Below are 17,932 nucleotides of genomic sequence, written 5' to 3' on the forward strand. Positions count from 1 at the left end.
AGATCACCCTCTGGTGGAGGTTATTGAAAACAACAGTACTACATTTAATTCAAATGCAAAACAACACAAATGTATGAAAGATGCATTACGGCTCCACCAGTGGAGATTTTCCCGATGTTTTCCTTGTCCTCCCTAGTGTCTCCTTCCCCTTCTCTCTCTTTCTTTCTGTGTATGTGTGAAAGGTGTGGCTCTGCATGCTCCTGGCTCATCAGCGCACCTGTCCTTCACTAATCAACCCTGCAGTATAAGAACCTGAGGCTGAGGTCAAACAATCCTTTTTGCTTAGGAAGGTTCCTAAATGAGTGAAATGACCCAGAAGTATCTCAGTGGCAGCCATGATAAGAGCTGGTCCAATTCTCTAAATGTTGAGGAAACGAGCTTCAGTGCTTCCTATCTTATCTCCTTTAGTAGAGGATACACTGGACCTTCCTTTACAAAAGGAAGAGAGAGAATACCGTCCCACAATTCCTTACTCATATAAATCTTCATTAAAACAGCAATAACCTTTTCTCACCCTTTGTTACTTCAACATTCATATTCCTCTAAAATCATATTTCATTTGGCTCATCTTAAACAACTTTCAGACACTTTTAGTATAATTTCCTTCTAATCTTAGATACAATTAGTATTACTTTAGATTCTAGCAATTCTCAATTTCTTCTCTAATTTTCAAGGCTTTATTATTGTTACAGTCTTTATTGCTCTATTGTGAAGAACACAATAGTATTTTTTATGTGTATTTCCCCATTCCTCCACAAAGTAAGTGATGGATGGAAACATAAGTGAACAATGTAAACTGTATCATGAAGCATGACATGTTTTATACAGTGTTGTTGAATTTAACAACTTAACAACCACTCTCTGCATTGAGTGCTATTACTCTTTATATTTTAATACATTTTACTCATTTTATATTTTCACTGATGTAATTTTCAGCACAGGGCTTTTACTGTACTTTTTCTTAAGTAAAGTGGCTGAAAACCTCCTCCACATCTGTTTAAAGCTCAATGAGACTAAAATACATAGAGACAGAAAAATAGATTGAATTAAATAAATACATATATTCATAGATAAACTGCTGTAAAGATGGACATTCTATTAGAACACAGAACTGTTAGATCACAGAGAGTTCTATTAGAACACAGAACTGTTAGCTCACAGAGGGTTCTATTAGAACACAGACAGAAACACTGTACTTCTCTAACCTAAGAGTTCAGTTTTATTCTCCACGGTGAAGTGACTTAGTATTTTTACTAAACTACAAACATTACAAGAGAAAAACACACGGACAAGACTTGTATGAAAACGCCAAAAGGAAAAGAGGAAGAGACAAAGAAGAGACAAAGCAAGGACACCCTGCTCATCTGAAGATGTCTGAAGGGAGACAGGTAAGAAGATTATCCTCCTTTTTGTATGCATTTATACTTTCTCCCAGCCTTCCTTACTGCATACTCCAAACTAGAAATGTTCATTTTGTCTGGAGGAACAATGTCACACTTGTTGACCGGTGTGAAACTCTGCTAACATTTACTAACAGGCTTCGATCAGCAGCACCCACTCTTTTTGTTTGTCATTGAAATGATAAATAAGAATCCAGAAAGCTGAAAAATCAAGTATGAGTGGTAATGTCCTGTTGTAATCTGTGATGTTGAGTGCATTGTGATTTCATTAACACTAGACTGCACAAAAAGTGCCAGCTGACAAGGACAACAGTTTTAAGTTTAGCTAAATGAAGTATAACGTGCAGCAAACCCAAAATGTAATGTCCTATGTGAGTTGTGACTTAAATTCAGATTTCAGAAGTACAGAAGTATCAGCAGTAAGTTAGTTAGTTTAGAACTTAATTTGAACAGTTTAAAAACATTTTTAAAAATGTGTGTTTCCTCACTAGGACACCACTCCGAGCAACATGGACAAAGCTACAGAGAAGATCGCTGATGCCCTTGTTTCAGACATCATTGAACAGGTTGCTGCGAATCTTGGTGAGCTGTTGCAAAATGTCCGCCGCTGGGATTCAGAGGAGCATGCCACGTCTGAGGTTAACAAAGATGGATCCTCAGCTGCTTCTCTCAACCAACAGAAGGTCCAGCAACACCTGGAGAAGTTTTTCTCTATGCGGCAGGTGTTTGCTGAGCATCGTGGGAGCAGTCTAGAAGAGGTCCCAGAAGAGGTCACTTCTCCAGCTATGTCTGAGGTGATAGTTACACCTGATTACGAGGAGAGCACCAAATCAGCCAGCAAGGCAAAGAAACCAGTTGCCATGCCGTTCATGAACAAGCTGAAGTTGGTGTGGAAGAGCCACTTTGGCAGAAAGCATAGCAAGAAGGTCAAAAGGACTTCTGATAGACACCTGAGTTCCAGTCCTGAGGAGAAGTCTATGGATGAAGAGGATGCCATAGAGAGTGACGGAGAACAAGAAGCCTCCATCAGCTTGTTTCTGTCACCCAAACAGGTGGATGAAGTTCCTCAGCCAAAGAGCGAACTTCTGGCTGAAACTCAAACCGATTTCCAGGAGAAGATGAGACATGATCAGGTTCCGAGGGCTGCTGCCGACGCTGAGGGGGGCGTGTCTACCCCTGACCTGGTGGACAGCTACTCTCAGGCCTTTGAAAAAGCCTCCAGTCAGACTTTCCTGGTGCAGACAATCCAAGCCTTGCCCATCAAAGACCGGGAAGATATCGACACAACCAAGGCTGATGGACAGACCATAAAAACCCCTCTAGAGCCAGAGAAAGAGGGACAGGAGAAAGAGAGCAAGGAAATCAGGATCCCAGAGACAGGATCATCCTCCAGACTCTCCAGCAGGTCAGAGGAGAGTAAGAAGGCAGCTTCCTCTGCTTCCCCTCCCTGCATCCCCCCAGCCATCTACGAAGCAGCAAACATGATTGTCAGCCAAGTCATTGAGCAGGCTATCAGGACACTCGAGTCTGAGGCCAAAGCCAAGAGACCAGTCAGCACGACCATCTTCAAAACACTGAAGACTGCATGGAACAAACGCTTTGGCAAAAGGCAGAGGAATAAGGTCACACCAGCTTCACAGGATGAGGCTCATGATGAGTCTTTCGGTCTAGAAGAACTGTTTGCTGAGTCTCTTGAGGTGAGACCTGCAGAGGCTGAGGACAACGGGGTCATGGAAATACCATCAGGACCTTCAGAAGAGGATGGACGTACTTTGGTTTCCCAGGGAGGAAATGAAGCAGCAGCAGACCAGACAGTCGTCATGAATTCCTCCACCATGTCTCTCGATAATAATGAGATTTTTCCAGGGTCTCACTGAAGAGTAGGTCATTTATTTTCTCACCGAAACTCTAGTGGACACTTGAATACATTTATAACATATGAGTGCATTATTTCTATGTTTCATCTTTTGTTTCTGTTCTCTCTTTTTTAGGCAATGGAGGGAAGTCAGCGAGGGCGTTTACAATCAAGATGTGAAGGAGAAGCTGATTGACATGTGCGTGGATGTGCTGAAGTTCACTTCAGACTCGGTCATTAGAAATGTCTTGCAGTCAATTGGTCAGTCATCCACCTCATCCAACACCTTCACCCTGAAGACCTCCTATGACATCCAGAGAAGTGTGGAGAGCTCCTTCAGCCAGGCTGTCTGTGATATCGTCGGGACAGACATCCCCTGTTAGGATTTCACCTGAATTCACAGAGGCCATAGCGACTGCAGTACTTGAAGTGGTCACCCCGGTCCTCTCCGTGGCCGTACAAACCTCAGTGGATGAACGATCCTTGATCCCCACTGCTCCTGCCAGCCTCCAGGTGTCAAAGGACAGAGTAGCCAAGAAGACTCTGGCAGGAGCTATTTCCACCATGAAATCCCTCCTTACAGGACGAGGCAGCTGCGATCAAAAGGAGGGTTATGTCCCAACAAGGGTTGGAGCCCAACGATAGCAAGGAGATGCCAACCAGAGGACAGAAAGACAAGAAAGATGAGTCTGTATGGAGGAAGTATTTCAGGCAGAGAAAGATCCAGCCACAGGAGGATTCAAATGAGTCGAATGGCGCTCAAAAGAGCAAACAGGAGTCCCGCTCTCCTCTGGCAACATCATCCATCACAGAGGACCCACCCCTGGCTGAAACCACGACTGGTGAGATCCAAGAGGAAGAGGAGACCAAGAGAAACGGCTTCTGTGGCTTCTTCTGCAACATCTTCTCAAAGGTAATGAAACCTCCTCAGGGCCAAACAACAAGTCTAGTTGTTTTTGACTTAAAGACATCTGCTCACTGTTGTAATTTTGTTGAACTGTAGCCTTTTACTTTTCTTTTGTACTGATGTGTTGTTTTTCTTCTAGAAAAAGAATGAAAACAAGAAAAAGGAGCAGAAGAAGAAGAAACTTCCTCTTTGGATGCGGCTGTTCTGCAGTCCATGCACCTGTCCACGCTGCCGCTCCTCCCCTTAAGCTGCAGCCACCTCTCTCCTCCACCCCCCTTTCTTTTCTCAAACCCCTCTCTTCATACCTTCCTACACCCCCCCCCCTCTCTCTCACTCAACCTTTCTCAACCCCCCAACCTTAACCCACTCCTTCTCTCTTTCCCTCTCAACCCAACCGGTCGAGGCAGATGGCCGTCCACCAAGAGCCCGGGTTCTGCTCGAGGTTTCTTCCTGTAAAAGGGAGTTTTTCCTCGCCACTGTTGCCACAAGTGCTTGCTCTTGGGGGAATGTCTTTTTCTGGCCCCACTCAAAAACTTTTTCATTTGGCTTTAATAAAATTCATTTCAATTAAATATTCTGAAGATTAGTCACTATATCTCTGACTCTCTGACTGTATAACTGTTTGAATATTGATGGTACTACTGGTTTGTTGGACACCTGCATAACAACAGTGAAGTGGAACATGATTTTCTTTTTCTGAGAAATCAGACAAACTTCCTAAAATCTTACAGTCCTGTACCTTAGAAGCTGCAGTGTTATGTTTCACCTAGAGAGGAGATAATATTGGTTGAATGACAGATGCAGCACTTCAGTGATGGGACTGGACATGAAACTCAGTACAAAAAATAAACAACTGTGTTAGAAAATACCCAAGACTCAGACTTTCAAACTCTGTTTTGTGCTGCACTGAGGGTGAGATCAAAAGCTACACTTTGTAGAGACTTGAATAAAATTTCACAAGTTTAAATCAGTTCACTTTCAGATTAGAAGCATGAAAAATTTCTATCTATCTATCATCCGTCATTCATGGGACCTGAACACAACAGCTGCCTCCAATGTCCTAACAGATAGAAGTAACCCTACATGAATGACAAAAGACACATAAATTTAAATGAAAACTAAAATGAATAAACAACTACATTAAAATGAATAAATCATGTGAACAAAATATACTTAAAAATAAAGAAAAGAGAAAATAAGTTTTAATAGTTAACTGGTCTAACAGTTAGACCAGCATTTTTCTCCCCAGAAATTATTTCAGTATAATGTTTGACTTCTGTCAACATGAGCCTTGCAGAGAAGGACATCAGGTCCACACACTGGACATAAATTCAGCTCTACAGTGCTTGAAATGCTGCTCTGGCATGAATGCATCAATAATAAGAAGAAACTGAAATTTATTTAAATCTGTAAATGAACACTTTGGGATACAATAAAATAAACAACAAGACAGTGGAAATTGAAACAAACAATACAAAAGAGGAGTAAAAAACCAAAATGCAACAGTCAAGCAGAAAGATGTGTTGTGGCTCCACCAGTGCCTCCAGGTTTTCCTTATATTTTCCTTGTTCTCCCTCCTTGGCTGTGGTCAAATAGTTCTTTTTGCTTAGGAAGGTTCCTAAATGAGTGAAATGACCCAGAAGTATCTCAGTGGCAGCCATGATAAGAGCTGGTCCAATTCTCTAAATGTTGAGGAAAGGAGCTTCAGTGCTTCCTATCTTATCTCCTTTAGTATCGGATACACTGGTCCTTTACAAAAGGAAAAAAAAAAAAAAAAAACATCTGGACTAAGTGCAGTTGTATTCTCTACACACTGTGGTTCTCCTTTCAGTCTTTCCTTGACCTAATGAAGTTTTCCATCGAGGTCAAGGAAAAGTAGTTAGGAAAGAACATTTTTTGACTATTTGACCACAGCCATGGATTGACTGAGATGTTCTTAAAGTGATGGTAGGCTGACTTTGTAATTGTCTTGATGTGGGTGTTAGATATTAGGTCTGAGTCCATGACTATACCAAGATTTCTAGCTTGCTTTGTTATTTTTACCTTTAACAGTTGAAGCTGAGCACTGACTTTTAATTGTTACTCGTTCAGCTCCATAAACATTTACTTTAGTTTCATCTTTGTCTAACTGAAGAAAATTCAATCAGTGAATTGTTCAATACACTCACTAAGAGCTTGCGTGGGATTGTGGTGTGACATGGTTATGTAAATCGTACGGGCTTAGCGATGACTACTCTGGAAGCCATTTTCGGTCATTAATTTCATACACATATCCATTGGCCTGCTGCGGGACATTTCTTATTCTTCTGCTGCTGGTCCATTGTTTCACCTGTTGGTAGTAAAATACAGAGTTTATGTGTATAGTATGAAGGTGTGTGCACATTGGTATATCATGAGACCTTTTTAAGACCAAATGACTTCATAACTAAAAAAAATTAAAGACTGACTCTTGAGACAAAATGCTGACAGAAGAAGAAATTGTTATATTTTGTTGATGGGGGATCTCACATCACAGACTATAATCAGCTGAAAGAAACCAACTCAAAGTGTGACACTAGTTCTACTCTAGGAATAAAAGCAACTGATGATGGATATGTAGTCTAATACTGGAAATCTAATCAAAACTTCTTCACAGGTACAGTATAATGATTTTTCCATAGAAGTACAGTAGGTATAAGGACTGGTGGAGTTCTTTCTGCAGGTGAGTAAAGTGGATAAGGATAAGAGAAGTTGTGTGTCATCAGTACAGTATAAATGTAAGAATATTAGTAGAGGGAAAAGCATTATGTTGACGTTCTCTAAGGAAAAATATTCTGATAAAAATAATTAAAAGTAAATAGGGCCAGATTAACATTTCACGTTGGAATAAAGGTCTCCTAAATTAAAATGTTCAGATTTTAAGACATGACATTTGTATCATTGAAATTAAGTTCAAATTCAGTTTTAGGACTTATGGTGTGAGGATCTACAGAGTATGTTTTGACACTGACATGAACTGCTATACACTATTTCCTTAATGAGTGTTTTTTTGCACAGCCAAGAGAGAAAGAAACATTCAAATAGTGAGTAAGGTGTCTTGATTTTTTTGAGTTTTTGTATTTCTGACAAAGAGAAATTACATTTATCTTGAGACAACGCTGGAAAAAATGTGAACAGAAGAACAAGAAAACTAATGTTGAAGCTTGATTGTTTCAGTTGAGGGACAAAGCCTGAACACAAATAACCTAACTCAATCAAGCACAAAGTGACTGTATAGAGGTTTGAACTCACCTTTGGGTCAATGAGCCAAGTGAAGATCATGGTGACCATTATGCTGACGGCAGAGGTGACACCAATGATTAACATCAGGGGTAGACACTTCCTCACTGCCATCAGGTTCAGACTCTTTTTTTGATACAGAATATGGTGCCACTTCTGTGAGAAACGATGAAAAGGAAATTGTGGGTTGTGCAAATGAAATGTACTGTCTTCATGCAGATGTTTGTGGCATAGCTTTAACTATAGTTTCTGACTTTTCACATAGGAAATGGCTCAGTTTAAGTAACAGACATCAGAGTATCCACCATTCAGATCCTTTACTTATTGAAAGCAGCACTGATGCAATATTAAAGGAGTTCAATCTCCCTGAAGCCTATTTGACCCCAAACATAAGTAATGTCACTAGGTAGAATAACACAAGGTAAATTTCTTTGTCCTTGTCATGTGTATATGTTTTGCCATCTTCATTAAATGTATATAGCTGAGTTTGTTGCAAAGGGAAGGGTTACATTTGCTTTGCTAAGAGGAAAAAATATATCTACAATATTACACTCAGGAGTGATACTAAATATACATATCGTTGATGCATTGTGATGCATTTTAATCTGGCCGTGTTAGAGATCATTTTATATACTGTTGAAAAACTGTTCGCATTTCATAGACTAACCCTGTGTTTATGTAAAATCTTAATCTACAAGTAACTTGTAACTATAGCTGTCCAAATTATGTAGTGGAGTGAAGTCCAATATTTCTATATGAAATGCACTAGTAAGTATAAAGTAGAATTAAATGGATAACTGAAAAAAAAGTGCTTACTGTACTGTCGTGGACACCAGGCCTGACATCGGTCACAGTTTTTAAAGGGGTAGATGTGACGGACATAAGCTGGAAACCAGAGACAGCATTGAGTTTGGTTTAATCCATTAGATATATTCCATTATTCAATGTCATTCATCAATCAAAGAACTGTTTTGAATCACCACTCCACCATTTAGTGTTATAAAAATGTATAATTTTGTCTGATCAATTAATCACCTTTATTATGTTTTTTGGGTTTGATGTGCTGACACATGATCCATGTTTGTATTGTTTGTTTCATGCCTGTAATAGCCCAGTTAAGTTTCATATCTCGTCTTGTTTAATGCCTAAATCAATCATAGTGGAAGGTGAACATGCAATTTGTGTGTGGGAACTCAAATGACATAATTTAGAGTCTAGTAAGAGAAATTATATTTTGTTCCAACTGCAGAACAAGTCTTAACTTCAAATGTGACATAACACATTAAAATTTCCCCTGTCCTTTTGTCCTTATGTCTTTGTTCTTTCTTTTCCCATGTGTTCTTTAAGCAAATTTTCTTTTGTCTATGCGCGCTAGCAATTTCCTCTATCTTAAAAGCAAAGTAGCAACAAATTAAGCCAGAGGAAAAACAGTGCCTAAAGTTTATTTTTAAAGTTAGTTAGTTGATCATCTTTACATCTGTATTTTATCTTTTATTCCATGTTAATAGAAGGTAGAAGTAGAAGGGGTTTCTCTGCAGTGGAGAACTTGATCACTTGAATCAGAAGTCATGACTTCAGATATTACACTGATTGGATTAATATGCAGCATGCATGCACTGTATTACATTTGGACTGCTCTCCAACACTGTGAGTTACTTCCCTTAAGGAATAAAAAAAAAGGACAAACGCACCTGATACAACAAGTATGTAGACATTGCGTATGTCTTCACTTTGGACATTTTTTTTGTAGACACATCTGTAGATACCAGAGTCCTCCACGGTCAGATTGCTGATGGTGATGGTGTGCTTCTTCAGAGATCCTCTTTTCTCAACCCTCTTGGAGTATCTGATTCGTGGGGAGATTTTTTCAGGTCCTGGGCTGGAGTGATAGTAAAGCACCTGTTCCTGAGTCTTTGCATCATGATACAGATACATCCCGATTAACTCGTCATTGCTATTGGGAGATTCTGTGAAGGAACACTCCAAGGTGACGCTCTCACCAGACACTTGATACACTGCAGTGTGCTCTGTCATAAAAGAGACGAAATACCTGATTACAAGGTTTGATAACACACCACAAAAAACTCATTTAACGTGCCTTCAAACAATATCTTGCTTTGCATATGAGGAATTGAATTATTAGGTGAGATCACCCTCTGGTGGAGGTTATGCGAAAACAACAGTACTACATTTAATTCAAATGCAAAACAACACAAATGTATGAAAGATGCATTACGGCTCCACCAGTGGAGATTTTCCCAGATGTTTTCCTTGTCCTCCCTAGTGTCTCCTTCCCTTCTCTCTCTTTCTTTCTGTGTATGTGTGAAAGGTGTGGCTCTAGCATGCTCCTGGCTCATCAGCGCACCTGTCCTTCACTAATCAACCCTGCAGTATAAGAACCTGAGGCTGAGGTCAAACAATCCTTTTTGCTTAGGAAGGTTCCTAAATGAGTGAAATGACCCTGGAAGTATCTCAGTGGCAGCCATGATAAGAGCTGGTCCAATTCTCTAAATGTTGAGGAACGGAGCTTCAGTGCTTCCTATCTTATCTCCTTTAGCAGAGGATACACTGGACCTTCCTTTACAAAAGGAAGAGAGAGAATACCTTCCCACAATTCCTTACTCATATCAATCTTCATTAAAACAGCAATAACCTTTCTCACCCTTTGCTTCTTCAACATTCATATTCCTCTAAAATCATATTTCATTTGGCTCATCTTAAACAACTTTCAGACACTTTTAGTATAATTTCCTTCTAATCTTAGATACAATTAGTATTACTTTAGATTCTAGCAATTCTCAATTTCTTCTCTAATTTTCAAGGCTTTATTATTGTTACAGTCTTTATTGCTCTATTGTGAAGAACACAATAGTATTTTTTATGTGTATTTCCCCATTCCTCCACAAAGTAAGTGATGGATGGAAACATAAGTGAACAATGTAAACTGTATCATGAAGCATGACATGTTTTATACAGTGTTGTTGAATTTAACAACTTAACAACCACTCTCTGCATTGAGTGCTATTACTCTTTATATTTTAATACATTTTACTCATTTTATATTTTCACTGATGTAATTTTCAGCACAGGGCTTTTACTGTACTTTTTCTTAAGTAAAGTGGCTGAAAACCTCCTCCACATCTGTTTAAAGCTCAATGAGACTAAAATACATAGAGACAGAAAAATAGATTGAATTAAATAAATACATATATTCATAGATAAACTGCTGTAAAGATGGGCATTCTATTAGAACACAGAACTGTTAGATCACAGAGAGTTCTATTAGAACACAGAACTGTTAGCTCACAGAGGGTTCTATTAGAACACAGACAGAAACACTGTACTTCTCTAACCTCAGAGTTCAGTTTTATTCTCCACAGTGAAGTGACTTAGTATTTTTACTAAACTACAAACATCACAAGAGAAAAACACACGGACAAGACTTGTATGAAAACGCCAAAAGGAAAAGAGGAAGAGACAAAGAGACAAAGAAGAGACAAAGCAAGGACACCCTGCTCATCTGAAGATGTCTGAAGGGAGACAGGTAAGAAGATTATCCTCCTTTTTGTATGCATTTATACTTTCTCCCAGCCTTCCTTACTGCATACTCCAAACTAGAAATGTTCATTTTGTCTGGAGGAACAATGTCACACTTGTTGACCGGTGTGAAACTCTGCTAACATTTACTAACAGGCTTCGATCAGCAGCATCCACTCTTTTTGTTTGTCATTGAAATGATAAATAAGAATCCAGAAAGCTGAAAAATCAAGTATGAGTGGTAATGTCCTGTTGTAATCTGTGATGTTGAGTGCATTGTGATTTCATTAACACTAGACTGCACAAAAAGTGCCAGCTGACAAGGACAACAGTTCTAAGTTTAGCTAAATGAAGTATAACGGCGCAGCAAACCCAAAATGTAATGTCCTATGTGAGTTGTGACTTAAATTCAGATTTCAGAAGTACAGAAGTATCAGCAGTAAGTTAGTTAGTTTAGAACTTAATTTGAACAGTTTAAAAACATTTTTAAAAATGTGTGTTTCCTCACTAGGACACCGCTCCGAGCAACATGGACAAAGCTACAGAGAAGATCGCTGATGCCCTTGTTTCAGACATCATTGAACAGGTTGCTGCGAATCTTGGTGAGCTGTTGCAAAATGTTCGCCGCTGGGATTCAGAGGAGGCATGCCACGTCTGAGGTTAACAAAGATGGATCCTCAGCTGCTTCTGTCAACCAACAGAAGGTCCAGCAACACCTGGAGAAGTTTTTCTCTATGCGGCAGGTGTTTGCTGAGCATCGTGGGAGCAGTCTAGAAGAGGTCCCAGAAGAGGTCACTTCTCCAGCTATGTCTGAGGTGATAGTTACACCTGATTACGAGGAGAGCACCAAATCAGCCAGCAAAGCAAAGAAACCAGTTGCCATGCCGTTCATGAACAAGCTGAAGTTGGTGTGGAAGAGCCACTTTGGCAGAAAGCATAGCAAGAAGGTCAAAAGGACTTCTGATAGACACCTGAGTTCCAGTCCTGAGGAGAAGTCTATGGATGAAGAGGATGCCATAGAGAGTGACGGAGAACAAGAAGCCTCCATCAGCTTGTTTCTGTCACCCAAACAGGTAGATGAAGTTCCTCAGCCAAAGAGCGAACTTCTGGCTGAAACTCAAACCGATTTCCAGGAGAAGATGAGACATGATCAGGTTCTGAGGGCTGCTGCCGACGACTGAGGGGGGCGTATCTACCCCTGACCTGGTGAACAGCTACTCTCAGACCTTTGAAAAAGCCTCCAGTCAGACTTTCCTGGTGCAGACAATCCAAGCCTTGCCCATCAAAGACCGGGAAGATATCGACACAACCAAGGCTGATGGACAGACCATAAAAACCCCTCTAGAGCCAGAGAAAGAGGGACAGGAGAAAGAGAGCAAGGAAATCAGGATCCCAGAGACAGGATCATCCTCCAGACTCTCCAGCAGGTCAGAGGAGAGTAAGAAGGCAGCTTCCTCTGCTTCCCCTCCCTGCATCCCCCCAGCCATCTACGAAGCAGCAAACATGATTGTCAGCCAAGTCATTGAGCAGGCTATCAGGACACTCGAGTCTGAGGCCAAAGCCAAGAGACCAGTCCAGCACGACCATCTTCAAAACACTGAAAACTGCATGGAACAAACGCTTTGGCAAAAGGCAGAGGAATAAGGTCACACCAGCTTCACAGGATGAGGCTCATGATGAGTCTTTCGGTCTAGAAGAACTGTTTGCTGAGCCTCTCGAGGTGAGACCTGCAGAGGCTGAGGACGACAGGGTCATGGAAATACCATCAGGACCTTCAGAAGAGGATGGACGTACTTTGGTTTCCCAGGGAGGAAATGAAGCAGCAGCAGACCAGACAGTCGTCATGAATTCCTCCACCATGTCTCTTGTAATAATGAGATTTTTCCAGGGTCTCACTGAAGAGTAGGTCATTTATTTTCTCACCGAAACTCTAGTGGACACTTGAATACATTTATAACATATGAGTGCATTATTTCTAGTGTTTCATCTTTTGTTTCTGTTCTCTCTTTTTTAGGCAATGGAGGGAAGTCAGCGAGGGCGTTTACAATCAAGATGTGAAGGAGAAGCTGATTGACATGTGCGTGGATGTGCTGAAGTTCACTTCAGACTCCGGTCATTAGAAATGTCTTGGCAGTCAATTGGTCAGTCATCCACCTCATCCAACACCTTCACCCTGAAGACCTCCTATGACATCCAGAGAAGTGTGGAGAGCTCCTTCAGCCAGGCTGTCTGTGATATTGTCGGGACAGACATCCCCGTTAGGATTTCACCTGAATTCACAGAGGCCATAGCGACTGCAGTACTTGAAGTGGTCACCCCGGTCCTCTCCTGTGGCCGTACAAACCTCAGTGGATGAACGATCCTTGATCCCCACTGCTCCTGCCAGCCTCCAGGTGTCAAAGGACAGAGTAGCCAAGAAGACTCTGGCAGGAGCTATTTCCACCATGAAATCCCTCCTTACAGGACAAGGCGCTGCGATCAAAAGGAGGGTTATATCCCAACAAGGGTTGGAGCCCAACGATAGCAAGGAGATGCCAACCAGAGGACGGAAAGACAAGAAAGATGAGTCTGTATGGAGGAAGTGTTTCAGGCAGAGAAAGATCCAGCCACAGGAGGATTCAAATGAGTCGAATGGTGCTCAAAAGAGCAAACAGGAGTCCCGCTCTCCTCTGGCAACATCATCCATCACAGAGGACCCACCCCTGGCTGAAACCACGACTGGTGAGATCCAAGAGGAAGAGGAGACCAAGAGAAACGGCTTCTGTGGCTTCTTCTGCAACATCTTCTCAAAGGTAATGAAACCTCCTCAGGGCCAAACAACAAGTCTAGTTGTTTTTGACTTAAAGACATCTGCTCACTGTTGTAATTTTGTTGAACTGTAGCCTTTTACTTTTCTTTTGTACTGATGTGTTGTTTTTCTTCTAGAAAAAGAATGAAAACAAGAAAAAGGAGCAGAAGAAGAAGAAACTTCCTCTTTGGATGCGGCTGTTCTGCAGTCCATGCACCTGTCCACGCTGCCGCTCCTCCCCTTAAGCTGCAGCCACCTCTCTCCTCCACCCCCCTTTCTTTTCTCAAACCCCTCTCTTCATACCTTCCTACACCCCCCCCCTCTCTCTCACTCAACCTTTCTCAACCCCCCAACCTTAACCCACTCCTTCTCTCTTTCCCTCTCAACCCAACCGGTCGAGGCAGATGGCCGTCCACCAAGAGCCCGGGTTCTGCTCGAGGTTTCTTCCTGTTAAAAGGGAGTTTTTCCTCGCCACTGTTGCCACAAGTGCTTGCTCTTGGGGGAATGTCTTTTTCTGGCCCCACTCAAAAACTTTTTCATTTGGCTTTAATAAAATTCATTTCAATTAAATATTCTGAAGATTAGTCACTATATCTCTGACTCTCTGACTGTATAACTGTTTGAATATTGATGGTACTACTGGTTTGTTGGACACCTGCATAACAACAGTGAAGTGGAACATGATTTTCTTTTTCTGAGAAATCAGACAAACTTCCTAAAATCTTACAGTCCTGTACCTTAGAAGCTGCAGTGTTATGTTCACCTAGAGAGGAGATAATATTGGTTGAATGACAGATGCAGCACTTCAGTGATGGGACTGGACATGAAACTCAAAAAATAAACAACGGTGTTAGAAAATACCCAAGACTCAGACTTTCAAACTCTGTTTTGTGCTGCACTGAGGGTGAGATCAAAAGCTACACTTTATAGAGACCTGAATAAAATTCGGTCATTCATGGGACCTGAACACAACAGCTGCCTCCAATGTCCTAACAGATCGAAGCAACCCTACATGAATGACAAAAGACACATAAATTTAAATGAAAACTAAAATGAATAAACAACTACATTAAAATGAATAAATCATGTGAGCAAAATATACTTAAAAATAAAGAAAAGAGAAAATAAGTTTTAATAGTTAACTGGTCTAACAGTTAGACCAGCATTTTTCTCCCCAGAAATTATTTCAGTATAATGTTTGACTTCTGTCAACATGAGCCTTGCAGAGAAGGACATCAGGTCCACACACTGGACATAAATTCAGCTCTACAGTGCTTGAAATGCTGCTCTGGCATGAATGCATCAATAATAAGAAGAAACTGAAATTTATTTAAATCTGTAAATTAACACTTTGAGATACAATAAAATAAACAACAAGACAGTGGAAATTGAAACAAAAAATACAAAAGAGGAGTAAAAAACCAAAATGCAACATAGCAGAAAGATGTGTTGTGGCTCCACCAGTGCCTCCAGGTTTTCCTTATATTTTCCTTGTTCTCCCTCCTTGGCTGTGGTCAAATAGTCCTTTTTGCTTAGGAAGGTTCCTAAATGAGTGAAATGACCCAGAAGTGTCTCAGTGGCAGCCATGATAAGAGCTGGTCCAATTCTCTAAATGTTGAGGAAAGTAGCTTCAGTGCTTCCTATCTTATCTCCTTTAGTATCAGAGGTCAAGGAAAAGTAGTTAGGAAAGAACATTTTTGACTATTTGACCACAGCCATGGATTGACTGAGATGTTCTTAAAGTGATGGTAGGCTGACTTTGTAATTGTCTTGATGTGGGTGTTAGATATCAGGTCTGAGTCCATGACTATACCAAGATTTCTAGCTTGCTTTGTTATTTTTACCTTTAACAGCTGAAGCTGAGCACTGACTTTTAATTGTTACTCATTCAGCTCCATAAACATTTACTTTAGTTTCATCTTTGTCCAACTGAAGAAAATTCTGGAACATCTAATCATTGATTTGTTCAATACACTCACTAAGAGCTTGTGTGGGATTGTGGTGGTCATCCAAAACTAAAAAGAGGGTCAACATTCTCTGTGTGTGTATGTATGTATGTAGCATATAGACTAGCACATAGGAAGTAGTTCAGTTTAAGTAACAGAAATCATCCACCAGTGGTGAAGTGTTGACTATTCAGATCCTTTACTTAATGAAAGTAACACTGACAGAGTCTAGCTGATCCCAAACATAAGTTATGCTACTTATGTAAAGTGATAAGAAGTAAATTTCTTTGTCATAGTTATATGTTTTGTCATCTTCATCAAGTTTATTATATAAAATAACCCTATGTTTTGTATGTGAACTCTTGATCTGAAAGTAACTGCTAACTTTAGCTGTCCAACTTATGTAATGGAGAAAAAGTACAATGTTTCTCTTTGGAATGCACTAGAAGTATAGAGTAGAGTTAAATGAATAAGTGAAAAAGTGCTTACTGTGCATGTGCACTGTGCTGCACTTGGGCTACTCTCTACCACTGTGAGGCTACCCTTAGACAAAGAGAAAGGACAAACGCACCTGATACAACAAGTATGTAGACATTGCATATGTCTTCACTTTGGACATTTTTTTTGTAGACACATCTGTAGATACCAGAGTCCTCCACGGTCAGATTGCTGATGGTGATGGTGTGGTTCTTCAGAGATCCTTTTTTCTCAACCCTCTTGAAGTATCTGATTCGTGGTGAAATTTTTTCAGGTCCTGGGCTGGAGTGATAGTACAGCACCTCTTCCTGTGTCTTTGCATTGTGATACAGATACATCCCGATTAACTCATCATTGCTATTGGGAGATTCTGTGAAGGAACACTCCAAGGTGACACTCTCACACTCGACACACTGCAGTGTGCTCTGTCATAAAAGAGACAAAATACCTGATTACAAGATTTGATAACACACCACAAAACCTTTATATCTGCCATTATTTTAACAGTGAAGAACTATTTGGCAATGGTGGAACTATGTGCCCAACAGAATGTCATTCTAGTTTTTCCATCCTCCCATTATCTATACTGCATAAGCATAAGACAAGATAATCCTTTATTAGTCCCATCCATCCATCCATCCATCCATCCATCCATCCATTATCTATACTGCTTATCCGTTAAGGGTTACAGGGGGCTGAAGTCAATCCCAGCTAATATTGGGTGAGAGAACTATTCACAATCACATTCACACCTACAGGCAGTTCAGTCACTAGTTAACTGAACCTGAATGTCTTTGGACTGTGGGAGGAAACCGGAGTACCCATTTTAGTTATTGTTGTTTCCATTGCTATTCTTGTTTTTAACTTATACTATTGTTGGGTACTTGGCTACTTTATTCAGTTTTTATTCTTGTATTATTAATAACTGAATGATTTTTATCTAACTCACAGTAGTCATTAAATGTTTTGATCCTGGTTAAACTGCAAAGTACTATGTAACTTTATTTATATAGCACTTTTAAAAACAAAGTTTGTCATTATTATTATTCAGGTGAATATTGCTGAAGGCAGACTTGAACTATGGCAAACTCTCCTTCATCTCCTGCTGAGAAAAGTAAAAGGGACATACCTGCACTGGCCAACAGACAGAGCAACACTGTAGACCAGCAGAGTAGCATCATCCTGCAGCACTGAGTGCATATACGGTCTTTGTTTCTCACACATAGACTCAACATAGTGTTGTACAACACTATGTTTGATGTGGAGCAATGTTGTATAACCTGTGAGAGAAAATAATTTGATTTCAGTCATTTACTTGTGGGGCCATAGACATATCTGGCTACTGCATGTCTAACGAACCAATCCGAATAAAATATGTGAAAATACATGTAACATGTCCAGTCATGAACCTACTAAGACACTTGATGTAACTGAGCCTTCATCAACAAAATTTGCCTAATTTGTGTTTTTTCTGCTTTGACAAGTAGAAAAGTATATCTACCAAGCCAGTAACTTGTTTAACATGCATCCAACCAATACATTATTTCATGTTTGAGGAATTGAATTATTATTAGGTGAGATCACCCTCTGGTGGAGATTGCTGAAAACAGTAAAAATGGGAGATGAAACTGTCTATTGCATATCACACAAACCAATTTAAACTTTATGAAGAAGAATACATGGAACATGTCTAAACCCTTGTATGTTAAGTGTAAACCTACATTTACTGCACATGCAACACCACACAAATGTATTGTATAAGCT

General features: G+C 40.3%; 3 protein-coding genes across 5 annotated transcripts in view; 2 read left to right on the plus strand and 1 right to left on the minus strand.

Moving 5' to 3' along the window:
- The window catches only part of LOC108875862 (V-set and immunoglobulin domain-containing protein 1), a 34,176-nt gene that overhangs the window by 13,811 nt on the left and 2,433 nt on the right, over positions 1-17,932 (minus strand). The window contains exons 3-6 of the mRNA XM_051070692.1: positions 17,298-17,448; positions 16,263-16,593; positions 9,112-9,447; positions 8,237-8,305 (exon numbers count right to left, since the gene is read on the minus strand). Coding sequence (XP_050926649.1) covers positions 8,237-8,305; positions 9,112-9,447; positions 16,263-16,506 — 649 coding nt within the window. The 5' untranslated portion in view covers positions 16,507-16,593; positions 17,298-17,448. The remainder of the gene's footprint in view (positions 1-8,236; positions 8,306-9,111; positions 9,448-16,262; positions 16,594-17,297; positions 17,449-17,932) is intronic.
- On the plus strand, positions 821-13,749 carry LOC108875859 (uncharacterized). 3 transcript variants are annotated; one of them, XM_051070690.1, is made up of 4 exons: positions 1,178-1,388; positions 1,892-2,950; positions 12,531-12,859; positions 12,972-13,749. In XM_051070690.1, the coding sequence occupies exons 1-4, from the start codon at positions 1,371-1,373 to the stop codon at positions 13,075-13,077; spliced, it is 1,512 nt and encodes a 503-aa protein (XP_050926647.1). In that variant the 5' UTR covers positions 1,178-1,370; the 3' UTR covers positions 13,078-13,749. The 3 variants fall into 3 exon arrangements, with proteins under 3 accessions (XP_050926648.1, XP_018520543.1, XP_050926647.1); XM_051070691.1 differs by lacking the exon at positions 12,531-12,859 and having other exon boundaries at positions 821-1,388; positions 1,892-3,280; positions 12,972-13,056; XM_018665027.2 differs by lacking the exons at positions 12,531-12,859; positions 12,972-13,749 and adding an exon at positions 3,392-4,168 and having other exon boundaries at positions 821-1,388; positions 1,892-3,280.
- LOC108875863 (uncharacterized) lies at positions 10,777-12,618 on the plus strand. Its single transcript, XM_018665035.2, has 2 exons — positions 10,777-10,964; positions 11,469-12,618. Exon 2 carries the CDS (start codon positions 11,515-11,517, stop codon positions 12,136-12,138), a length of 624 nt encoding a protein of 207 aa, XP_018520551.1. The 5' UTR covers positions 10,777-10,964; positions 11,469-11,514; the 3' UTR covers positions 12,139-12,618.

This window comes from Lates calcarifer, linkage group LG5 (genome assembly GCF_001640805.2).
Source record: "Lates calcarifer isolate ASB-BC8 linkage group LG5, TLL_Latcal_v3, whole genome shotgun sequence".
In the NCBI taxonomy this organism is placed as follows: Eukaryota; Metazoa; Chordata; class Actinopteri; family Centropomidae; genus Lates; species Lates calcarifer.